General features: G+C 34.0%; 2 protein-coding genes across 2 annotated transcripts; one reads left to right on the forward strand and one right to left on the reverse strand.

Moving 5' to 3' along the window:
- The first annotated feature begins 4938 nt into the window (after nt 1–4938).
- LOC18008798 (endoglucanase 7) lies at nt 4939–9729 on the forward strand. Its single transcript, XM_006391478.2, has 5 exons — nt 4939–5356; nt 7216–7517; nt 8003–8600; nt 8695–8867; nt 9280–9729. The coding sequence occupies exons 1-5, from the start codon at nt 4939–4941 to the stop codon at nt 9679–9681; spliced, it is 1893 nt and encodes a 630-aa protein (XP_006391540.1). The 3' UTR covers nt 9682–9729.
- Nucleotides 9730–12931: 3202 nt separating this feature from the next.
- LOC18008967 (beta-hexosaminidase 3) lies at nt 12932–22165 on the reverse strand. The gene is made up of 14 exons (XM_006391479.2): nt 21717–22165; nt 18930–19004; nt 16198–16233; nt 16019–16130; nt 15400–15470; nt 15175–15305; nt 15012–15077; nt 14792–14892; nt 14622–14681; nt 14494–14527; nt 14316–14414; nt 14156–14215; nt 13817–14067; nt 12932–13309 (listed from the first exon to the last, which is right to left on the reverse strand). Exons 1-14 carry the CDS (start codon nt 22059–22061, stop codon nt 13143–13145), a joined length of 1608 nt encoding a protein of 535 aa, XP_006391541.1. The 5' UTR covers nt 22062–22165; the 3' UTR covers nt 12932–13142.
- Nucleotides 22166–24479: the final 2314 nt, after the last annotated feature.

Below are 24479 nucleotides of genomic sequence, written 5' to 3' on the forward strand. Positions count from 1 at the left end.
ACCGTCGTCTTCCGCCAAATCGTCATCATCGGTTTCAGCAAACTCATCATCACCTTCTTCTTCTGTATCATCGGGAAGATCTTCAACTTGCCTGTTCCGAGGGTCTATTAAGAAAATCTCCTCATCAACATCTGGTTCAGACAGATCTACGCAAGTGTCCTGTTGAAGTGGAACATCCTCAACCCCTACAATCTTGCCCCTCGGAGCCACTTTACCTACAGCTAACCATGAAATTCCTGTTGATCGAACTCGAGGGTATGGCAGAAACGTTACATGTTCTGCTTGAGAAGCTAATATAAATGGCTCAAACCTGTTGTACCGTCGTGATTTGTTCACGTCAACAACTCCAAACTTGTTTAGACGTACCCCTCTTCCAACAGTTGGATCAAACCAATCACATTTGAAGAGAACAGTTTTCAGCCTTAACAATCCAGGATACTCTACTTCAATTATTTCTTGCAGAACTCCATAAAAATCTATTTCACCCCTCACACAAACTCCATAGTTAGTTGTCGCCCGCTTTGCACTATGGCGGTATGTGTGAAAAACATAGCCCCGAGTGAAATACATGGAGGCTGTAGTTATTTTTGCCATCGGTCCTAGTAGTAACTCATGGAACCATGTTGGAAATCCATCCGGATCATTCGGGTCCACCTAATAAGAAAAAAATTCCGCTTTAATTTCTTGATTTGGATATATAGCAAATTAAAGTAGTCTTTTAATTAAAATTTTATACGTACTTGTCCTTTTAACCACTGGGCATAGTGTTGATCTTTACGATCATTGATTTCAGTTTCAGAAATCTCAGATATGCATTCTTTAACCTCATCAACAAATGTGCTGAGAAAAACAACAAATAGTTATTAATACTGACAACTCATATAAAGATATTATTAATTAAAGAATACCTTTCATACGATGACAACTCTTCACAATTTAACAGGATATACGTATGTGCACTGTGATAATCTTTTTCATTGGACCACCAAACTTCTTTTAGTTTTCCACTAAGACGTCCGATTGGCGAGAATATGTCAGGTACACCTTCAACGGCATATGTATGGCCAATTCCTCCATCATCATATTGACGAGTAGCTCTTTTGCGTGTTCGTACTTTCAGTGCAAAATAGTATGAAGTGAAGTGTGAAGTCTCTTGCGTCAAGCTTCCCGCCACAACTGAGCCTTCCACTTTAGCTAGGTTTTTGGCTTTACCTTTAAGATGCTTCATGAAACGCTCGAACGGATACATCCACCTGTACTGAACGGGTCCACCGAGCTCTGCTTTGTGTGGGAGATGAACATGAAGATGTTCCATAACATCAAAAAATGATGGTGGGAAGATCTTTTCCAAATTGCACAACAAGATTGGAATATTCAATGCCAGTTGTGATATTACATCAACTGATAATGTTCGTGTACTAAGATCCCGAAAAAAAGCACCAATGCCTCCAATAGCTTCATGGACATTTTTGGGCAAGAGTTCAGCAAATGCAAATGGAAATAATCATTGCATAAACACATGGCAGTCATGGCTTTTCATCCCAGAAAACTTTACCCCCTTCTCAACAGATTTGGAAAGATTAGAGACATACCCATCAGGAAATTTAACGTCAGAAGAAACCCATCTGAACAATGCTGACTTTTGATCTGCACTCAACCGAAATACAGGAACTGGTGCTTTCCCGTTTCTTAGTAGATGCAACTCACTTCTGTTGCATAAATCAGGCAAGTCCAATCTTGACTTACCATTGTCTTTTGTTCTTCCTGCTACGTTCATAACTGTATGCATGATGTTATCAAAAAAGTTTTTTTCAATGTGCATGACATCAAGATTGTGTCTGAGCAGATGATCTTTCCAATAAGGTAGTTGCCAAAAGATACTTTTCTTGTGCCAATTATGATGAACTCCATAACCTTCAGGCATATTTGCAGGAGTGTGCCAGTTTCCCCCACGCGTTACTGTTTCCTCTGCCCTCCAATGATCGATTTGCGCCTGTATATCAGCTCCTGTTAAATTAACGGGTGGAGGGACATGTACACTTTTGTTCTTCATAAATAACTTCTTGTTCCTCCGATATGGATGGTTATCCGGTAAAAACCTCTGGTGACAATCAAACCAACAAGTTTTTCTACCATGTTTTAGCTGAAACGCATCAGTTCGATGAAGACAATAAGGACAAGATAGCCTCCCATGTGTAGTCCATCATGATAGCATACCATAAGCGGGGAAATCGCTTATTCTCCACATAAGCACAGCCCGCATAGTAAAATTTTTCCTCGTAGAACAGTCATATGTACGAACACCAGTATACCATAACTGATTCAACTCATGTATGAGTGGCTGCAGAAATACATCGAGAGCTCGCTTCGGATGATTTGGACCTGGAACCAAAATACTTAGGAAAAAAAATTCCCTTTGCATGCACAAATCTGGAGGAAGGTTATAAGGAGTTAGGATTACTGGCCATAATGAATATTGTCTACCAGACATACCAAATAGACTAAAACCATCAGTGCACAGACCAAGATAGACATTCCGTTTGAACTTAGCAAAATCTGTGTATACCATATTGAAGTGTTTCCATGCCTTTGCATCTGATGGATGAACAACTTCTCCATTTACTTGTGTATGTTCCGCATGCCATCTCATTGATGCAGATGTCCTTTCAGATTGATAAAGCCGTTTTAACCTATCAGTTATAGGGAGATACCACATACGTTGGTACGATATCCTTTTACGCCTACCAGTTTGCGGCCTGTATCTTGGTTTTTAGCAAAATCGACATTCCTCCAGCTGATTATCATCTTTCCAAAAAATCATACAGTTGTCAACACATACATCTATCATCTCTGAAGGTAGACTAAGACTAAAAATCAACTTCTGAATTTCATAGTATGTTCCCGCTGCCAAGTTATCCTCTGGTAGATACTCTTTCAGAAGATCAGCCCAATCATCCATGCAAACCTCAGCCAGGTTATGATCTGTTTTAATTGACATCATCCTAGCTGCCAACAATAATTTAGACAAGCCTTCTCTACATCCTTCGTAGATTGGCTGATTAGCATTGTCTAACAAATCATAAAATCGTTTGGCATCTACATTAGGTTCCTCAACAGCATTACCAGTATGCGTTTCATGAAATCCATCAGTCACCATTTCGTGCATCCTATCATGATCTACACTTTGATCATATTGATACTGATTAGGCTGATGACCATAATTCGATTCATCAATATCAACATGACTTTGATAATTACTACTACTACCAGCATTCCCATGAGTATTACTGCCATATCATTCTCCATGTAGATACCAAACAAAATATTACGGCATAAACCCTCTATTTAATAAATGCGTCCACACGGTTTTGGTTAGTGTATACCTCGTATTCTTGCATTTCAAACAAGGACAAAACATCTTCCCACTATCTTTCGTTCTCTCCATATTTGTAGCCTGAAACATAAATATTTCTAACCCGTTCTTGAACTCTTCTAAAAACGCTCTATCTGAATCTTTACGCATATACATCCAACTTCTTAGCTCGTATATAGACATCTTGAAAATAAACTCAAAATAATATCTCTTTTTATTGATTAGACAATAAAGGAGGTGGTCTCTTGTGTCACGTCTAGCCACGTGAATAGAGTAAATTAACCTTATAATATTATTACTTCTTTTTTTCAAAGTAAGATAACTCCTAATTCGGGTTTCCAGCAATGGACAACCCAATATATAAGGATTTACAACATTATACTAAAATTTAAGAGACCTACAATGGGTCTCCAAGATGAAGATGCTCTTATGTTTGAATGATGATGTGTTGTGATTGAATGAAGGAATGAAGATCTATTTATAGGAAAATTTCGGGCTTTACAACGCTTTTACGACGACATTTTACGACGGTTTTACATTCAACAATAATATTACGACGAGTTTACGACAATTATGCGATAAAATCTTTCATCTACAATTGTTAGGTAAACATGTTTTAAATGTTTTTCACCTAACTTCTTTTTCGACGTAAAATCTTCGTAATATGTACATCGAAATGCAGTCGTCGTATATTCGTCGTAATTTTGCATCGAATTTACGACGATTTTACATTTACTAGCAAATCTCTCGTTATCGATGTATATTCGTCGTAATTCGTCGTAAATTGTACGTCGAGTTTACGACGATTTTATTATACGACGGTTTTTAAATTAGACGTAACATCGTCGTAAAATCATTGTAAGTTTGCGATGATTTTAAAACCGTCGTAATGGACCGTTGGAAAACGATTGTTTTCTTGTAGTGTGTAATTTAAATAAGATAAAATACTTTTATTACATAAAATTAAAGGCGGTTAAACCAGCCATAGTACAAGTTTGAAAAACTTACTTATTGGAGATCGTAACAATGTAAGAAGATTACAGGACTCAGCGAATATGGTAGAGAAAGAAAATGAAAAAGAAGGATGAAATGGAGAATGGTACTTCAAAACATTTATAAGTCACGAAGTCTAATTTTCTTTATTTTCAAAGAATTCTAACCTGTTCAAACTTCAAAATATTGAAGAAATGAGACCAAACTAAAGAAGATATCTAATGATAATCCGGCTTGTCCGATTTAATTTCTAATCTCATACAGCGAAATAATATATGTATTTATAACCAAAATTATTTGATTCAAGTCAAGAATTATCAAATGTAATAAATATTAAAAAAAATCGATTCCGATTCTACTAGAATATAGAAACACTCCCCATTTCCTAAAAACCCTTTTAGTCAACTAACTCTTTAATAAAAACCTCTCAACCATCATAATCAAAAGTTAAATAACCTTCTTGTTTTCCGGGGAAAGATAAAATAAATATAAAAAAACTCTTTGGTTCCTTTTTATATATCTTCTCAAACAAAAGAAAAAATCCATCCAAGTTTGAAAAGCTCTTTAGAGAAATGCATCCGGGGAATCTATGGGGCGGTAACCTCGACGCTGTAGATAGCGATCGAGCCGCGGCTGAGGAGGAAGAGCGGCGGAGGAATATGATGGAATGGGACAGAGGAGCTCTCCATTCGCAGCAGCTAACCGCGGAAAACCAGAGGAACCAATTGGACGAAACGCAACAAAGCTGGTTACTTGCACCACAAGATAGCTGGAAGAAGAAGAGAAAGAAGTATGTAAACCTAGGTTGCGTATCCGTGGGCCGCACGGTTTGTATGTGGACCGTTGGATCTATCGTCGTCTTGTTCCTTGTCGTTGCTCTTCCGATCATCATCGTCAAGACTTTGCCTCGACATAAGTCTACCCCTCCTCCTTCCGATAATTACACCCTTGCCCTTCACAAAGCTCTTCAGTTTTTCGATGCCCAGAAATGTAAGTCTTTCTTTGTTTTGTTTTCCGTATTGTTTTTTTATTTTCCTCCCAACTATTGCTCATTATTTATATCTTTACATTTGTATCTTCCTTTCCCTCATAACAAAAAGATTAATTTCAATTTCTTAAAAAGATTATTTAACTGTAAACTAAACAAGATGACCATTACAAACAAAATAAACTAAACAAGATGACAAGTTTTTGTTTTTTTTTTTGGTAGAAAAAAAGATGACAAGATTTTTAAGTTATCAAATTATATATTTAATCTCTTGCAAAACATTCTTGGGGATTTAAATTTTATCTATTTCTATAGAAAAGTGTACTAGGGGAAAAAAATCTCTAGCAACGATTTACTGTAAATTCTTAACTATAAAGCTAAAGACTTAATACAGAGAATGTTTTGTAAATGTATGGAAAATGTGAATATGTATAATTTTAGAAAAAAATCAAAGAAAAAGTTGAACAAATGCTCTGATTAATTCAGTTTAGTGATAAAAAAAAAAGTCAATCATTGTCAGGAAACTTTGAATTGTTCCGTGTTCAAAAGAGAATTAATCTAATATTATGACACACAAAAAGAGAGAGAGAGAGAGAGAGACTAGTGATAGGTGGTGATAGAGTTGAAGAAGATTACATATCACGTTGACATTCCAATTAATTATCAAAATCTGTTTGAAGCACGTTTATACGACTAATTACTTGTACCGTCACGTCACATTTTCCCATTTTGTTCTTCTGAGCTGGCTATTGGTAATGTTCACATCATGTTTTTGGCTTACAAGGACTACAAATTTATTTTTACACGGTTTTGATATATTTTTTTTTGTTTTTGGAAGAAGAGGCCGTTTTGATATCAATTTCATATTTTTTGGTAGAATCTTATGAAATCCAAGGGCTAGTTCGGAATTGTGTTTTTCCCTTCGTTAGATACATTTTTTCACCCAAACACCTATGCATATCGAACTTAGAAAATAAGTTTAAAATCGAATGTGGAGAGTAAATTGGAATACCCTTTAAATCAGTGAATCGATAATTTTGTAATCTTCAATATCAACCCAGTGTTCCATCTCTTTCCAAAAGAAAGTTTTTATGATTTGATTTTTGTTTCACATATATGGATTTTTAAAAGTGTTTTTATACATTTTTAGTTAATGATGATAAATTATAAATCTTCAAAAAAAAATATTGAAATTGTTGAATTACTGTTGGTTTAGAATTACAGGAAATTGGTAATCAGAAAATGATGCATTTATAATCAGATTAATTTGTTTTCTTAATATGTGTGAAAACTCCAAAAAAAAAAAAGAGTGCATTTTTATTATTTTTAATTAAAGGTAAACGTAATTCTTGATTTTATCAGTTTAGTTTTTCATAGTTTATATTTTCCTAAGAAAATCTCTTGTTTCTAATTTGATATGTTTTTAGAGTTTTCACACATATTAAGGAAAAAAAATAATAGTTATTATAAATGTATCATTTTGTAACTAAATAATTTTCCCATTATTTTAAATCAATAATTGTTCAATATATTTAGTTATTTTTTAACTAATGTTTCTTGAAGTTGCAAATTCTTTACTATTAATTATTAAAAATGCATAGAAAAGATAAAAATCTATTTTATGAAACAGTAAAGAACAGATTATATCAAAGCAAATACAAAAAACTAGTGAATCGGTTAAACAAGAATTATATTCATATCAAACAAATCAAATCGATGTAATAAAAAAACTAAATATAGTTTCACATTTTATTTAACAAAATATTCAAGAATTTGGTTGTGATTGACATGTCTGTAAGAAATTGGTATTGATGGTGATATATATCTGAAGTAAGAATGATGATTAATGAAAATACGGCAGCGGGTAAATTGCCAAAGAAGAATCGGGTTTCATGGAGGGGAGATTCAGGGCTAAAGGATGGGCTACCGGATGTGCCCGGAGGATTGGTCGGAGGGTATTACGACGGAGGAAGCAACATTAAGTTTCATTTTCCGATGGCATTCTCCATGACAATGCTTAGTTGGAGTCTCATTGAGTATAACCACAAACTCAAAGCCATCAATGAGTATGATCACATGAGAGATGTTCTCAAATGGGGAACTGATTATCTTCTTCTCACTTTCAACAATTCTGCTACTCGCCTTGATCATATCTACACTCAGGTCTTTAATCTGTAACTTTGTTCCTTCATTTCGTTTGTTTTCCGTATTATTATCTTTTCATATTTCTGTTTATTCTCATTGGAAACACATTAGAAGGCAAAATCAACTGGTTAGCTATGTTACAAATACTAAATAATTTGGTAAATATATCGATATAAATTGTACTTTGAAAAACAGAAATGTGATAAAATTGTAAATTATCGTTCGTGGCGCTCTATATATTTCTTCAAAATTATTATAGAAGGAAGATATTTTGTTTATGTTACTTTCTTTGCCTCCTCGAAATATATTAGCATTTTGGTATTCTTTAAAAGCAAACTAAGAGTCTAAGAGCACTAGTAGGATTCAATCAAATAGGTTTCCTGCGCTTCAAGAAACCGACGTTTTTACTATACGAACAAGCTGTTTCAATACTTTCTTGCCCTTAAAGAAACCTATAACGTACTTACCCTTGTTAATCGAAGCCTTGTTTCCATGATTTTTAGGTTGGTGGAGGGCTTAGAGACTCAGAATCACCAGATGATATTTACTGTTGGCAAAGACCAGAAGACATGTCATACGACCGTCCTGTCATTTCCTCAACTTCCGCCACTGACCTCGGCGCAGAAGTCGCTGCTGCCTTAGCTGCAGCCTCAATCGTCTTCACCGACAGACCAACCTACGCCAAAAAACTCAAAAAAGGCGCAGAGACACTATGGCCTTTCTTTAGAAACAAGAACAGACGCAACCGCTACTCAAACGGACAGCCAACTACTCAAGCTTTCTACAACTCAACCAGTATGTTCGACGAGCTCATGTGGGCTGGCGCGTGGCTTTACTACGCCACTGGAAACAAGACTTATATACAACTCGCCACACACCCAAGTGTGCCTCAAACGGCTAAAGCTTTTGCTAATCGACCGGAACTGATGGTACCGAGCTGGAATAACAAATTACCTGGTGCTATGTTGTTGATGACGCGGTATAGATTGTTCTTGAATCCTGGTTTTCCTTACGAGAACATGCTTAATAGGTACCACAACGCTACTGGTGTCACCATGTGTGCTTATCTCAAGCAGTACAATGTGTTTAACCGGACTTCAGGTGATTTAAATATTTTGTTAAATTTGTGTTTGTGTATGTATTGTCTTGAAAAGTATTTTCAACTTGTTTTTTTTTTTTTTGAGAAATTTTGCAGGAGGGCTTATACAATTAAACATGGGGAAACCAAGACCACTTGAATATGTGGCTCATGCTTCTTTCTTAGCTTCTTTGTTTGCGGATTATTTGAATTCAACTGGAGTTCCTGGATGGTACTGTGGCCCTACCTTTGTCTCCAATCATGTTCTTAAGGATTTTGCTAAATCGCAGGTAAGAATCAACTTATATATATACGCAGAAGGACCATGCTTAAGATTCTGGAATTAGAAGTCTCATGCAAGAAAAATTAATGGGATTTTTGTTTGGGATAAAAAATTTCATAAAAGTGCTGTTTACCCAAATTTCTCTTAAACAATACCACAAAATAGAAAATAAAGTTTTGGTTTATAGGAGGTTCATAGTGAATACAAAAATCTTCAACGGTATTTAACAATTGTAAGTATACATGTTATTTCGTAAAATTAAAACGTAAATATATTTTCTAACCATTTTTTATGACAAGATTATGGTCCTATTTCTTGATAATATTCCAGAAGTACCAAAAGACCGCTTGTGTTTCTGTTTTTTGTTATTTTTTTTAATATGTTTTCCGTGGTTTTATTTTTGGTATTGCTTTGATCAGATTGATTATATTCTTGGAGACAACCCTTTGAAAATGAGCTACGTGGTTGGGTTCGGCAAGAAGTTTCCAAGACACGTTCATCACCGAGGAGCCACGATTCCAAACGACAAAAAGAGAAGGAGCTGTAGAGAAGGATTGAAGTATAGAGACACAAAGAATCCAAACCCAAACAACATCACTGGAGCTATGGTTGGAGGACCAAACAAATTCGATAAGTTCCATGACATACGAAACAATTACAACGCGAGCGAGCCTACTCTGTCCGGGAACGCAGGTCTCGTTGCTGCTCTTATTTCCTTAACCAGCAGTGGTGGCTACCAAATCGATAAGAACACGATGTTCAATGGTGTTCCTCCTCTCTATCCTCCTGCTCCACCACCACCTAAAGCTTGGAGGCCTTAAGAAATGTTTCATTTACGTGACCGAGTTTAATTTATACATTTATAATACCTTATATTGACACTTTCAATCACTTGGGTTCCCTTTTGATTAAATTATAATGTTGTTGCAATGAATCAAATTACTGGCATTGATTTTGGAGAAATGTCTTTACATGACATTTCTAAGCGAGTGAAGACAAACTTTGAGGATTTGTGTCAGAAGCAGGAGCTAACTTTGTTGAACCCTACTTTGGAGGCACACCAAGAGGAGAACGATGCTTATTCTAAATGGGAAAAGTCGGTGTATCTGGAGGAGAAGTACTTGTCTCAGAAGGCGAAGCTGAACTGGTTACAGAATGGAGACAAGAACACCAAAGTTTTCCATCGAGCGGTGAAAGTGAGAACTTTTCGAAATAGCATTTGTGAGTTGCAATCTAGCGAAGGGAATTGGATAAAGGAGGCAACTGAGATCAAGGAAGAGGCAGTAAAACACTTCGATTCATTCATGAATCATAGACCAGTGGATTTGAGGCAAATTTCAGTAGATGAGATAAGAGAATTGCTGGATTACCGATGTTCATCTGAGGAGCAGAGGAAGCTTGTCGAGGTAGTCTCTGCTAAGAGATTCATGATGTTCTTTTTTCAATGCCTTTGAATAAATCCCCGGGACCAGATGGTTATACGGTGGAATTCTTCAAGGACTGTTGGTCGATTGTAGGGCAGGATCTGGTTGTGGCGATCCAGTCTTTTTTCGACAAAGGATTTCTCCCAAAAGGCATAAATTCCACAATTCTGGCGTTGATTCCTAAGAAGGATCAGGCAATGCAGATGAAGGACTATCGCCCGATAGCTTGCTGCAATGTTATTTACAAAATTATATCGAAGATAATAGCTAATCGCCTAAAGTCTTTGCTCCCAAGATTCATTTCCCCAAACCAATCTGCTTTTGTTCAAGATAGGTTGCTACTCGAAAACTTGATGTTAGCATCTGAACTTGTCGCAGGCTATCACACTAAGTCGATATCATCTCGTTGCGCTTTGAAGATTGACATATCAAAAGCTTTTGATTCAGTTGAGTGGGGTTTTTTACTGACTGTATTAGAAGCTCTGAATCTGCCGTCGACTTTTGTCCACTGGGTTCGGCTTTGCGTATCGACAGCGTCTTTCTCGGTTCAAGTAAACGGGGAGTTAGCTGGATATATTAATAGCTAGAGGGGGCTTAGACAGGGATGTTCGCTTTCTCCATACTTATTTGTTATCTGCATGAATGTTTTATCTCATATGTTGGACAAGGCGGCTTTGGAGAGGAAATTTGGTTTCCACCCTAAATGTTCGAACTTAAAGCTAACTCATCTCTGTTTTGCGGACGACATTATGGTTTTTTCGGATGGGAAACTAAGATCAATGGAAGGGATTGTTAAGGTTTTTGAGGAGTTTTCGAAGATCTCTGGGTTACAAATAAGCATGGAGAAATCGACAGTTTATCTTGCAGGTGTGACCGATGGGGAAAGGCAAGTTATTAGTCAGCGGTTAGCTTTTGAACATGGATATCTCCCAGTAAGATATTTGGGGTTGCCTCTTCTAACCAAAAGAATGAGGTGCCTTGATTATACCACGCTAATTGACAAGATAAAGAGTCGCTTCAACTCCTGGACGGCTCGACATTTGTCTTTTGCGGGACGCCTGCAGCTGATCGCATCGGTTATCACTAGTCTTGTAAACTTCTGGATGCAAGCTTTTAGATTACCGAAAGGATGTATTGATACGATTGATAGTCTTTGTTCTGCTTTTCTCTGGTCCGGACCGGATTTAAAGCCGAGCAAGGCCAAGATTGCATAGTCTGACGTGTGTAGATCGAAATGGGAAGGAGGTCTGGGGTTAAAGAATCTACATACTGCAAATGAGGTGTGTGTGCTGAAGCTGTTATGGAGGTTAGTTACTGCGCCGAAATCCCTTTGGGTTCAGTGGACAAAAGTGAATCTCATGAGAGGGGAATTCCAAAGGGGATGTGTACAAGGAGACTTTTAGTGCAAAGCATACTCGAAATCAGCTTCTCAATCACATTCGAGTAAGCTGGTCGGAAGGGATTTGGTTTAAGTACCACAATCCGAAGCTGGGGTTTATAGCTTGGCTGGCTATACGAAATCGTCTCTCGACTGGGGATCGTATGCAGCAGTGGAACTCAAATGTCTCGGTTTCGTGTGTCCTGTGTCAGGAGCCAGTCGAATCGCGAGATCATTTGTTTTTTGCGTGTCCTTTCTCTATGAGAATATGGACTAATGTAGCAACGGGAATCCTAAGGCAGGACTTCACAACGGATTGGCAGGAGCTTGTCAACATTATCTCGTGTCGACAGTCCCATCTGGTAAAGGGATTCATCACCCGATATATGTTTCAGCAAACTCTCTATGCAATTTGGAGAGAACGAAATGCCCGTAAACATGGTTCGTCGCATTCGGAATGGGCTACGCTCATCAGAATGATTGACAAGGGGATTCGAAATGGCTTAAGCAATATTCGACTACAAGGAGATAGAAGATATGAAGCAGGACTTCAATTGTGGTTTGCCTCAAGACCTCGACAATGATCATACAGCAATGGAGAAGCAGGAATGGAAGTGCAGGGTTATTTTTTCCTTTGTTCTGATTAATTGGTCAAGTTTAAGTTAGTTTTAATTATAAAGCCCGCATCGTCGATGTAGAAAACGCTTTTTTCTGGTTCGAATAAATTTAACATTCATCCGAAAAAGAAAAAAAACTGAGCAATGGCGTAATGAAATATGAAGAGGGATTGAGAATCTGGTTCTCGACAAGACAAGACACCACATAAAGGACATGTTTTAATTTAAAAACGTTTGGATTCAAGTTGTAAAAACGTTGGTTTTTTCTTTGAAAATAATTTAACATTAGATTCAAAAAAAGAACATACTACTCTCTTTGCTTCATAATCCTTTTACTATTTTTTGTGTAAGCAAGTATGTAAATCTGTATAATAATCTATTTAAATTATAATAAAAAATAACTTGTATTTTTTGTGTTAAAACAATAAAATTGAGTTTTAAGGTAAACGTGACATGTTGACAAAGGTAAAAGTGACATTCCTTGGAAACAAAAATGACATTCTATGGAAACAAAAACAAAATCTTAAACATGTTCTTATGATTATGATGAAATTGAGAGAATATTATTTTATTTAAAACAAGAAGACACTGTAATGAAGACAAACTTATAACTAGAGGATTATATTCTTATTTTATAAATGAAAGACCCCTAACTGAGTACAGTTTCACTCTGTTCTCTTTGTTTTTAACAATTGCGACGAAATGTTATTTAGTAAAACTGAAACGTAAAATAAAGACAAAATAATTTACGTCTCTAATTGAACTATATATCTTTGAATTTCACTGGATTGGAGACTGTCGCTTGTGCGCAGCCACCGCACTGCTGATTGTAACAAATTCTACAATCTAAGCCATATGGATCGTCACTGAGCGAGACAGGAACCGGGTTCGAAAGGCACAACTCGTCCACCACCAACCAATGGTGCAGCTGCAACTCCTCTTTGATTCAACAAGCATCTAAAGTGAGCCAACCTCGTCGTTACCTTGTCGGGATTTTTAGCCAACTTTGCATAAGGTGTCCATAAACGTTCTATCAAACACAAAATATAATGTTAATATTTAGCAATTACCTCCTCTATTCATAATATATGATGTTTTAGATGTTTTTCTTTTCTTTTTCAGAATACAAGATTTTTCACATATCTATGCAATCTTTATATATATTAGATTTTGTATGATATATTCTGTAACTTTTTCAAGATTGTCTGATTTCCTATATATTTATACTTTTCAAAAAAACTTAATTTTCTTAATTCTCAACCTTTTAACTAAAACATCCTATATTATGAAACAGAGGGAGTAATATACAATATGTTATAACTTATAAATTACTCGACATCCTCAGTTTCATTGTATAAGATGTTTCTTAAAAAGGGTGGTGATTAAGAAGTTGTATAAATAATCTCTACATGTTTTTTTAAAGACTGAAAGATTTAAATAAAATGAAGCAACAAATAAATCACTAAAAGTTCTTTAAAAACCGAAAACGAAGAGGGTATTTTGCAAGAATTGTCAGTTAAAATTTATTCATGTGTACCTGCAGCTGCGGCAGCGCGAGGCCAAATGGTTTGTTCAATATCAGAAGCATCAATGTTTTCACCCCACATGCAAACCTCACCACCAAGTACTAGACTTTGTTGCTTTTGATCCTTTATGTTTGCAAGTGGCTCGTTCGAGTAAAAGTTTTGCCAAGGTGAGTCTATATGGTCCAAATACCATTTGTCTTGGTTACTCACTATACACCTTAAACCGGACGCTGTCACTTTCTCAACAACTCCTGTACCAAGCCTGATTCACCAAGTAAAAAGATGAGTATTTTCAATGTTGTGTCACTTCTTCTACACAATTTGTACTAGTTTCTATGGTATATATTTACCAGTTGTGAACCACAGTTTTTGGGCTTAATTTGCCTCCAAAATTGTTGAAGGTTTCTTCCCTATAATACAACATTAGAAAAATTTGGTAAGAAATAGCAACTTTGATTAGCTTTTTGTTTTTTGTTTTTTTTTTAGTTTTCTAATGAAAGGGTTAGTTACCAGTTGATGATTTCATATCCGTGAGACAAAGCGATTTTCTGCGCCCGAAGTACGAAATATTCATAAGCTTCTGCTTCACTCTTCCGATGCTTTTTTAGCCTGTATAGGTTTAGATTAGTTGAAGTAACATGAGGATAAATATTTTAGAGAACTATAGAAATGTCTTAAGTATCATTACCATTGGGCTATTCGCGGTGTTGTAGACCAGCAAGCTGCAAAGAAATACATGTAAATGAAATTTCAGGGAACAAACACATATTCACATATTATAGAGGAAGTATGATAAACAGAGGAGATTTTCGTTACTTGTATTTACTTCGTCACCTCCCAAGTGGACAAATTTAAATTTAAAGATCTTGCTGAAATCTGAAAAAAAAAAAAAATCTCCATTAGAAGTATGAAAACATTTGGCTATGCATATATATATATATATATGATGGATGTTGAGCAAAAGAATATGTTTTTAAAGATATTACCAGACAGAATGCCATCAATGACCTTGAATGTAAAGTCACTACTCACGTCAAGTGGTTCTTGACAATTCTTGGAGGGCCACAAGGAAGGATATCCTTTTCCCCTTTATTTAACAAAAGAATGAAGAAGATTTATTATCAGTTGTTATTTTCGAAATTAAATGTGAAATTATGGGAATATAAAGGACTGTCATATTAATGAAAAGGTTGACAAAGAAATCACCATGAAAGAGCATGTCCTGGAACATCAATCTCAGCCAAGACATGAATCCCTCGTCGCCGAGCGTAACTGTATATATATACAAAAGTTTATTATCACCCGCAGAATATCTAGATATATTCAGTTCATATTAATTGCATTCGATTCAGTATGAATATCAACATACTTGACGATCTCAGCGGCGTCTTCAAAGGTGTATTTTTGAGAGGAAGAGTAAGCCCCGTTCCATAGCTTTGGATAAGAAGGGATCTCTAACGGGAATGACTGTGAATCCACAATGTGCCAATGAAGCACATTCTGCAGCCAAACCAACCAAAGAAGTATTATAAGCTAAGTGATGAGATTCATCAAGCAACCAAATTGACTCGTCAAAAGGCACTTAAGAGCTTACGAGTTTGGCGTATGTCATGGAATCAATCACGTTCTTCACAACAGGAAGTGGCAAATAATGTCGGGATGTATCTGTAGTAGTAATAAACAATATCTCATATCATGTACTCTATCCGTCTCATAATAAAAATGTCATTTTAACAATTTTGTTTTATTCTCTCTGTTTCATTAAGTATGGTGTAAAGTATTTTCACACATACTAAGTAAATTTATAGTTCACTCACAAACAACTGAATGCTTACAAAGTAAATTAATTATTAAAATTTATACTATCGATAATACATTACCTAATTTTTATCTCGTTTAGTAATACATTAAAATAATAGGGTTAAAACTTAAACTTTGTCTCAAATTCTGTATTGCTATAGAAACAATCCTAAAACGACATTTAATTTGAAAAGTTAGAATACCTTAAAATAAAGTTATCTATAATTGGTATAGTGTTCTATTAGCTCAAAAATTGAAGTAAAATTTAAGTATTTGATGTTAAAATTTACATTGTAAATCTAAAACGATACATATAGTAATTAATCAGAAAACAAAATTCTAGAATGATGTTTTAATTCAAATCGAGAAAGTATGCGTTATCAGTAATTTGAGAGATTAGAGAACTCACTTACCGATCAAAAGACCACGGTAAGAGAATCTGGGCTGGTCTGTGATATTCCACGGAGTCATTAGAATCTCTATAACCTTTTTCTTCATACTAAAATGGCATAACTGGCTGAATGTCTGCATTTTTGTAATTTAATTATTCATTTTCTTCTATAGCTAATTATACTTCTTAATAAACACAAACCTGTAGGCCATGCAATGCACCGTAAACGTTTTTTGCCTGCGTTGTAACACAGATATTAACACACATATCAACGAAGAAGTTCATGATTTTTTTTTTTTGAACAACAAATATTGCATTACTTAAGCCGAAATGGCTGTGGCAGCACACGAAGAAGTTCATGATTGCTTTATAAAAAAACAAAAAAAGGTTCACGGTTATATTATTAATTTTGCATACGATTTTTGATTAAACACAAGAGACCAACACTAGTGGAATCACACTAATATATCTTTTCATTTTCTTGGTACTATTGTCTGGATTGATGGTCTGTGACTCTGTGTATGCATATCGTAGGGAAAACACTTCGGGACATAATAATTGACATATAAGCTAACGACTTGTGCTAATGCATTTGTTTTCTAGTACAGGAAAAATATATATAAAAAGGCTACACTAAGCCCATCATGGTTGATGTAGTTCACGTGGAGGCAACCTATGTTTTTTTGTTTTTGCTAAAAAAATTTTTTCTATAACTAGGATGATCTATAATCCGACTAACTTTTTTTTGTTAATATAATCCGACTTATTTTTCTCGATGTAAATTTCGTATAGTCTACTCACAAACAACTGAAAATAAGAATCTAAAACATAACTCCATTTCGACAAGTCAAATGGTATTAGTTATATAATTCTACATTTGAGAAAAATTGATCATTGGTAGTTTAGACCAATACGACGACTCTAATTGGTAGCACCAACAGCTTAGTTGGAATGAACGGTTGGAAAAACGCTACCATTCAGCAAGGATGATTGGTGATATTGTTTAAAACTATGGTTGTAACAAACGTTTGAAACGGATGGTTGGAGGAAGATTTGAACGGTTGAAAGTTGATTTTCGGGCGGTTACAAACTGATCAAAATTGAATGTTTGGAGCAAATAAGCGGTTGTAGTCAGAGTTTTTAAAAAAAAATGAAATTTATAGTTTTGTATTGTTAGCTTTTTAGTTTTTAATGATACATATTAAAAATATTTGTTTTTTTTTCTTCTGTATATATGTGTGTGTTTTTTTTTTAATTTTATTCAATTCAATTCACTCAAGACAAAAACAAAAGTATTAGAAAATAGATGTGCTTGCATATTAAATGAGTCAACCAAAAATTAGAAATTAGTTTTGCATTTCAAAATTATAAACCTTCTCATCTCTGATGTTTTTTTCAAAAAAAAAAACTAAAAAATCTAAAATTTGTTGCGCTTTCTCTTTTTAACAAAAATAGTTATGTATGTATATTAAGAATCAGAAATCAATAATGCATTTAAAAGTTATCAAATATTATTTTAAAAAATAATTATAATCTATGTTTAATGAAATTTTATATCATAAAATTTATTATTGCATTATTTTGTAATCTAAACAGATTAATAATTTTATATATAGTTATACTATTCAATCACTGTAATGTTACCAATCAAATTTAATATTGAATTACATTATGTTATTAAACCATTTTTTCCAATCGTTATTTCTAATATTTTTTTGTAATTACTTTTGTTACAACTTCTCCATCTTGTATAAACATGCTCACCAATCAGACGTGATAACTTTTCAGTAGTGAGTCCACTACCGCTTGACTGGTTTTTCTTATATTACATGATTGTTATAATCCACTCACAGACAATTGAATACAAAAATCTAAAACATAATACCATCTTAACAAGTCAATGAAAATGGTTATATAGTTCCACGTTTGAGGGGTATCGATCGTTGATCTAGAGCAACAGATCAACATGGCAACACCTCAGGCACTAATCCACTGCCACTTAATTGATTTTACCTTTTTTACATGGTTGTTATTATATATAATGGCAATATTATATGTATATATATATATATATATTTTTTTTTTTGGTTTTTTTTTCACTTAAAAAATTCAAAGCTTAGATCTAATTCTATGCAATCCAAAAACTAGAGCATGTTAAATTGATCTTGTTTTCAGTTGCTTGCTCGAATTTGGGACTATCCTAAGTTTTCTTATGGCCAAATAATACGCCAGTTCAGCAACTGATGCTGAGTAAAATAAGGTACTTACATATTTATTACATATTTTAAACCATACCATATCCAGTTACACGATATCGATATTTATTTGATACTTACATTTTAAAGAAGAGAGTTTTTTTTTCTTGGTAAATGTATTTTGTTGTCGAATAGATAATATGTCGAACTCAAATATAAAAGAGAGCAAATGAAAAGAAACCCAAAAATCTAAAGTTGGTGTCCTTTATGGTTTTTTATTTATTTTGTTTGTCGCCGGTGTCTTTCATAGATTTAAAGGTGAATTTATATTTTAAGGTGATTATCCGTACTCTGTGCCAAGTAAATATTAATAATAATTTTTTATTCAAATATATAAATATAATATATATATATATATATATAAATATTACAAAAGACTGATAAGTTCAAGTGTCGAGACTAGGTGTAGCTATTACATATATAAACATTTGTTTGTATATATATATAAACATACTCTTATGGGTAAAAGGAGATGCTTTTATTTTGGTAACGAAGAGATGCATTTGTTATTTGATCTTGTCTTTCTTATGCAATAAGAACCCATTCTTAACATTTTGACAATATATTTGGCGTTCTGAATCTAAATCAAACCCTTTACCAAACATTAATCTCTATGGATATAAGTTGTTAGAGAAAATATTAAAAGGTAGGTTTAGTAGTTGAATGGGACCTACTAACCTCAAGTTGTGCATACGACGGCTTCTCTCGGGATGCAACCACTAATTTGTACGACTCGTCTGCTCCATATTCCAACTGCACCACATGAAGCACACAAACAAAAAAAAAGTGTTTTAAAACAATAAACTTTTGTTGGGTTTCTTTAAACAAACATTTTTTTTTCTTAACTAGTAATATGGAAATGATAACCAGAACATCAAATAATTCATAAAAACTTTAAACCTTGTGACTTGTGAGTCAATACATTGATGAAGCCATTATCATCTTTCTTTCTTTTTTTTTTTTTTTGAGAAAAACCATTATCATCTCTCTCTAATATTCAAATAATGTATTTTTTTTTAAAACGATGGATCAAGGAACAAAATCGAGAATAATCTTCCAAACTTGCACTTACTAATCAATTAATAAATTGAGTTATTCTCTATATCTTCAGCCATTATGAACCTTAGCTTATTATCACCTATATGATAACTTTATAGATTTGTTTCCACTTAGTTCTACTTATTTTTGTTATTTCTATCACGTCACGTGGATCTAAGAGAAAAAAAATATGATCTGATTAAAATCCGGATCTTGGAATGAATTATTAAAGGTTAAAGGTATCTCTGCAATCTTATCATTGAACTAAACGTATTATATACTATTCAGATCATACTGTAATGCACATGCATCGGTAAATTATGTTTTTAATTTTATTTTTTGACCAAAGTCGATATATTCAGTTGGGCTTATATGTTTAACGCAAGTAATGAATAGAATCATTTTACTAATGTGATTTACTTGCAGTATTCTATACAAAGTTTTTATTGTTTAGGCACAGATAAACATTCAAGGCACAGATAAACATTCAATTGTATAACATTTACAAAATCTTATTTTACCAAAAAACCTTTTCCAATTTTTTTTTAAACTATAAATTTCTTGTATGGTGAGTTTTTCTCTAATTACTATCTTATATGCTTGCACTAATTGTAATAGGCATCAAAACATGAGATGATTGACGCATGCGTGTCCCTCAAGATTGATTTGAAAGATATTGCTATACATTACTATAAGTTAGACATTTATATTGGTGTTAGAGTTTGAACGGATATTAGAAATGTTTTCTTGTATTTTATTTTATTTTTAAAAAAAAAAACCTCGACAAATTAGCAATACAAAATTATTGAATTTTCCTATACTGACATGAATTAAATAATTTACTAATTACTAAATGGTACTTTTATAAGTACAATTTCGAAAGAAAAAACAAATCTTCTAATCGTCCATGCGATAAAACATTAGCAGTACTTTTTTATAAGAATATTTTCATATATTCTGTTAAGTAATATACAGAGAAATATTCATTCAAAAACAAATATACAGAGAAATAGATAATAGAGTTCCAAACAAAACAATTCTTTTAAAACTCATGTAAATTATGTCTCCCCATATTTGTTCCAAAGGTAAGAACTTTAACTAATCAATGAGGATGTCCGTGAGTTCGGTGGACCACTATGGCCTACACACTACACAACCAACTCTTCAAACACCAACCAGCAAAGCCAAGCAACCAAAAATTAAAAGAAAATAAGAAGTTGGAGATTCGAGACATCTACCGCCCAAAAATAAAAATCTATATTTATGGAATTTTACAATAGTCTTAAGAATCTAGCAGTTTTTGTGGACATCTCAAGGACAAAGTTGCTTAAACTAGCGATCCAATTTGTAACCTTATTTTTTTCTTTTTCTATTTTAAGCAGGAGAACATTTTTTTTTATCAAGAGTTAACTACATTAAGGAAGCTTTAATTGAGATTAACAGGAAACAAAAAAAGCAGTTATAGCAGTGAATGGTGAACGTATTAGAGGAAAACAATTGGAGTACAAAACTTATTCTTTTGTATTTAGCTATCTACAGTATTTTAATTTTGAAAGTATCCAGCTATCTATATAACAATCAGAATAAAAAAATGAAAAAGTATTCAGATAACAATTTTGAAAATACGAAGAATATTTATTCTGACCGGATTAACTTTTCCTTCTTCTACGTTTTATCTTTTACTTCTTTTTTACCTATAATTTTATTAAATTTCAGGTAAATTCTTAAGAATATCGAAAAATACACCAAATTATGTTCAACTTCTTTTAATTCTAGCATTAGTTTTCTTCTAAAAATATATATTCAGCCAAAACCAAAATTCCGTGAATGATGAGAGAAATTGCTTCTATAAATTTTATTTAGACCCAAGAAAATATTTCTGTATACCCTAAAAAAGGTTATTAGGTTATTTTTAAAAAAGTTTCTAGATTTCTATTAGAGAACAAATAAAAATTCAATGGTACAAAATAGATACTGACCTAAACGTTAGTGCAATTTCCATGTTTATATATTGCCAAACTAACATGTTTAAAGAAATAAGTAGTCCACAATATCAAAGTATTAATTTCTTCAAATAAATCTCCTAAGATAAGATAGGGATATTCTTCTTTTTTTCGTGGAAAAAAAAAGAGATACAAGTGGAGTATACTGTATAGAAACTTTTTAAGGAAAAAAAAAGGAAAAAGAAATTAATATGCTGCAAGAGTGCAAGTTTTGTGAGAAACTGCGAATGACATTTCTCAAAAAAGACGATTCCATTTATGTCGCCTAGATATAATATTTAAGTATGTTTGATTATGTAAACAATGAGATGATTGCAAATAATAATGGCATTAATTACTCTAAAGTCATAAACTTGAGAACAGTATTGATTCTTTGATGTGAATATGGAATCAATAACAATAACCATGGATGAATGAAACTAACCTCATCGGTGAAGGAGGAGATGATGACGTGGAGTCCCTGAAGCAGAGCAGATCCACCGGAGCCTGAAGAATTTCTGTCACCGGAGATGACATGACTCAGCCTCACAACTCCGAGCATTCTATCGAATCCTTCTTTCAAAATCCCTGAAGGGTCTTTGTATTTGCTTCCCTCCGTAACAAGCTTGAAATCTTGACTCAGATACATTCTCCGGCCGCCGTGGCTGACTTCCGCCGGTAACGGCCAAATCCTTAGCTTTTCGATGTCTTCAAAGGCGGAGATTGCTCCGGCGATGAATAGCATAAACAGCGGCACAACGCCGGTGATCTTTGTTGCTATACCTCTCATTTTTTCTTCTTCTCAGTAGAACACGGAGAAAGCAAAAAATGAAAATAGCAAAATGGTTTTTAATCAAAGAAAAAAAAATAGCAAAAATGCAGGAGAATCTCCGCATTCAGACACTTGGGAATCTCTCTGTTTATATATAGGCATACCAATAATATTTCATTATAAATGTCTTTGCACATATTAAGAAAAATATATAAATTTATATTTTTATAGGTTTTTTCTATTTGATAAACTGACATTATAGGTATAAAAGTGTCATTTTGTTTTCGAAAACTGATTTTAAAATACAAACGATATTAAAAAAAAAATCATAAGAACAGTTATTAAGAAATAGAGTGATATAAGTGAGTTTTGTATATTTATGCACTTTTAAAACTTTTATAAGTTTTTTTTCAAACACTTTTTCAGTAACTTTTAGCATTTTTTTCAATTGTTTATAACAAATTTATCTTTATAAAGTATAATGTGTATGTTTGTGTACTGTACACGGAGGAATAACATAAGCGTAAAAACATTATTTCTTCAAAAAGTGCCAACACATTTTAACATTTTAGAAACATGTTAAAAACTCTGATTTTTTTTAAGTGCTAAAATATGTAAATATTTCAGTTATATAATATATGTATTATATACACATGTTGAAAATTCAATATAAGCATAAATGAATAGATAATTTTTTTGTCTTTCAATAGGCGGATTTTAAAAAGAAAATTTGTGAATTTATAGTAGTTCATTCAACCATGTGCTAGAAATTAATACTATTAATTGTTTCTATACATTTTTAAACTGTATTGGTTAGCTGTTGATAGAGTTGGCAAACTTTTTGATTAATTAACGACAATTATGTGTTTTTGATGATGAAAAAAGAAAGAAAGATTAAAATATAAAAGTAAATCACACTAAAGAAAGATTAAAGGAGAAAAAAATCAATGATATAATGTTAAGTGATATCTAACATTTTTGTTTAGATAACATTTTTATTTATTTTATAGCTAAAGCTTTCTATCATATTATAGCCAAAACAGTTGTACTCATTTTAGATTTACAGAAGATAAAAAGAAGCCATAAGTGTAGGGAAAAAAGAGGTGAAACATTGAGAAATGTTATCGTCTTTTCGTTAAGAAGTTTTGGTGAGAATTTGGTTAAGTTCAGGTAATATTGATATCGTGGATGTGATTTTTCATCGGTTTGGTCAACTAGACCACTAGGGACTATGTTAACTGTTTAGGGAATTTTCAATTTTTTTTAAGGATAAATCTCTTGAAAAATAAGAAATGATTGAAGTCCGAAAAATATGATGGGGGTGTGTTTTCTGAATGTACTCTGACGCTCAAGTCAGAAAACAACACAGAAAGTAACCTTAGAGTTAAGGTCGAAAAACGGAAAGATATCGGAAAACTTTTGGTTAGGAAAATAGATTGAGAGTCTCTGAGAAGAATGAGATCTGCTCGGGCCTGAAAAGAAAATGAGTTTTTTTAGTGGAAAGAAAAAAAAGTGAAAAAGTTTGGTAAGAGATCTCCATGGTTTAGGAACCACTGTGGAGGAGAACCGAAATGAAATAAAATATGAAGAAAGTGAGTAAAGTGAAATGATCGGAATATGGTTGGAAGACTGAGAAATGCCTCAGCTCAAAAACCACAAGTATCTAGAAAGATATCATGAAACTTGAGATAGCAAAAAGTGTGAACCCCTTTCCCGTTGGCAAGAGTAAAGTATTTTGTAGAATTTTACTTGGCACGGGTTAGTATACCGGGCTGACCCATTATTCGTGAATCGGGTGGGTCGACCCACGACCCGGCTTGTCTGAATCCGAATCTTGTGATTGCATCATGTTCTGAGGATTCCACCTACTTTTCTTGGCATGATCCGTCTACGAGGAGACCATCCCTTGGCGCGTCTCTTTCACCCCCAGAGTACGAGCATAGTCGTCGTCTCAGACACGGTATGGCTCTTCGCTGAACCTCTGCATTCCCCCTGGCTCCTGTGTAGGGTCATTGTCACCTGACACGCGTAAGAAAAACGCATTAAATGTCATTCTCGTGGCTTGTAAAAGGACAAGTAGTCAGATCAGTCAAATGGCATATTCCTATTGTGATATAGAGGAAATTTTAAATAATGTTCTTGCTTAAAGGATTTTCTCTTACCTGGCCCGGATCCCTCGATACTAGAACCGGGCTGCCGCAGAGGGTAGTCTTTGCTCTCTGAGTACCTGTGCGGACCACTCTTCCTTACGTCCTGATCTTTCCCGATCATCGAGCTTTGGTCTAAGATATAGGGAATGTGGCATCTCCTCCTCCTGACCACTTGGTTTCTGATTTTCCTGCACCTGGCAGTATGGCCTACATTGTCAAGTACAAAGGATTCGGGAATAAGTGGTCTATCGTGCCGAATCGCTCGAATCCAATTTGGGTTCGAGGC

This window comes from Eutrema salsugineum, unplaced genomic scaffold, assembly GCF_000478725.1.
Source record: "Eutrema salsugineum unplaced genomic scaffold, Eutsalg1_0 scaffold_9, whole genome shotgun sequence".
In the NCBI taxonomy this organism is placed as follows: domain Eukaryota; kingdom Viridiplantae; phylum Streptophyta; class Magnoliopsida; order Brassicales; family Brassicaceae; genus Eutrema; species Eutrema salsugineum.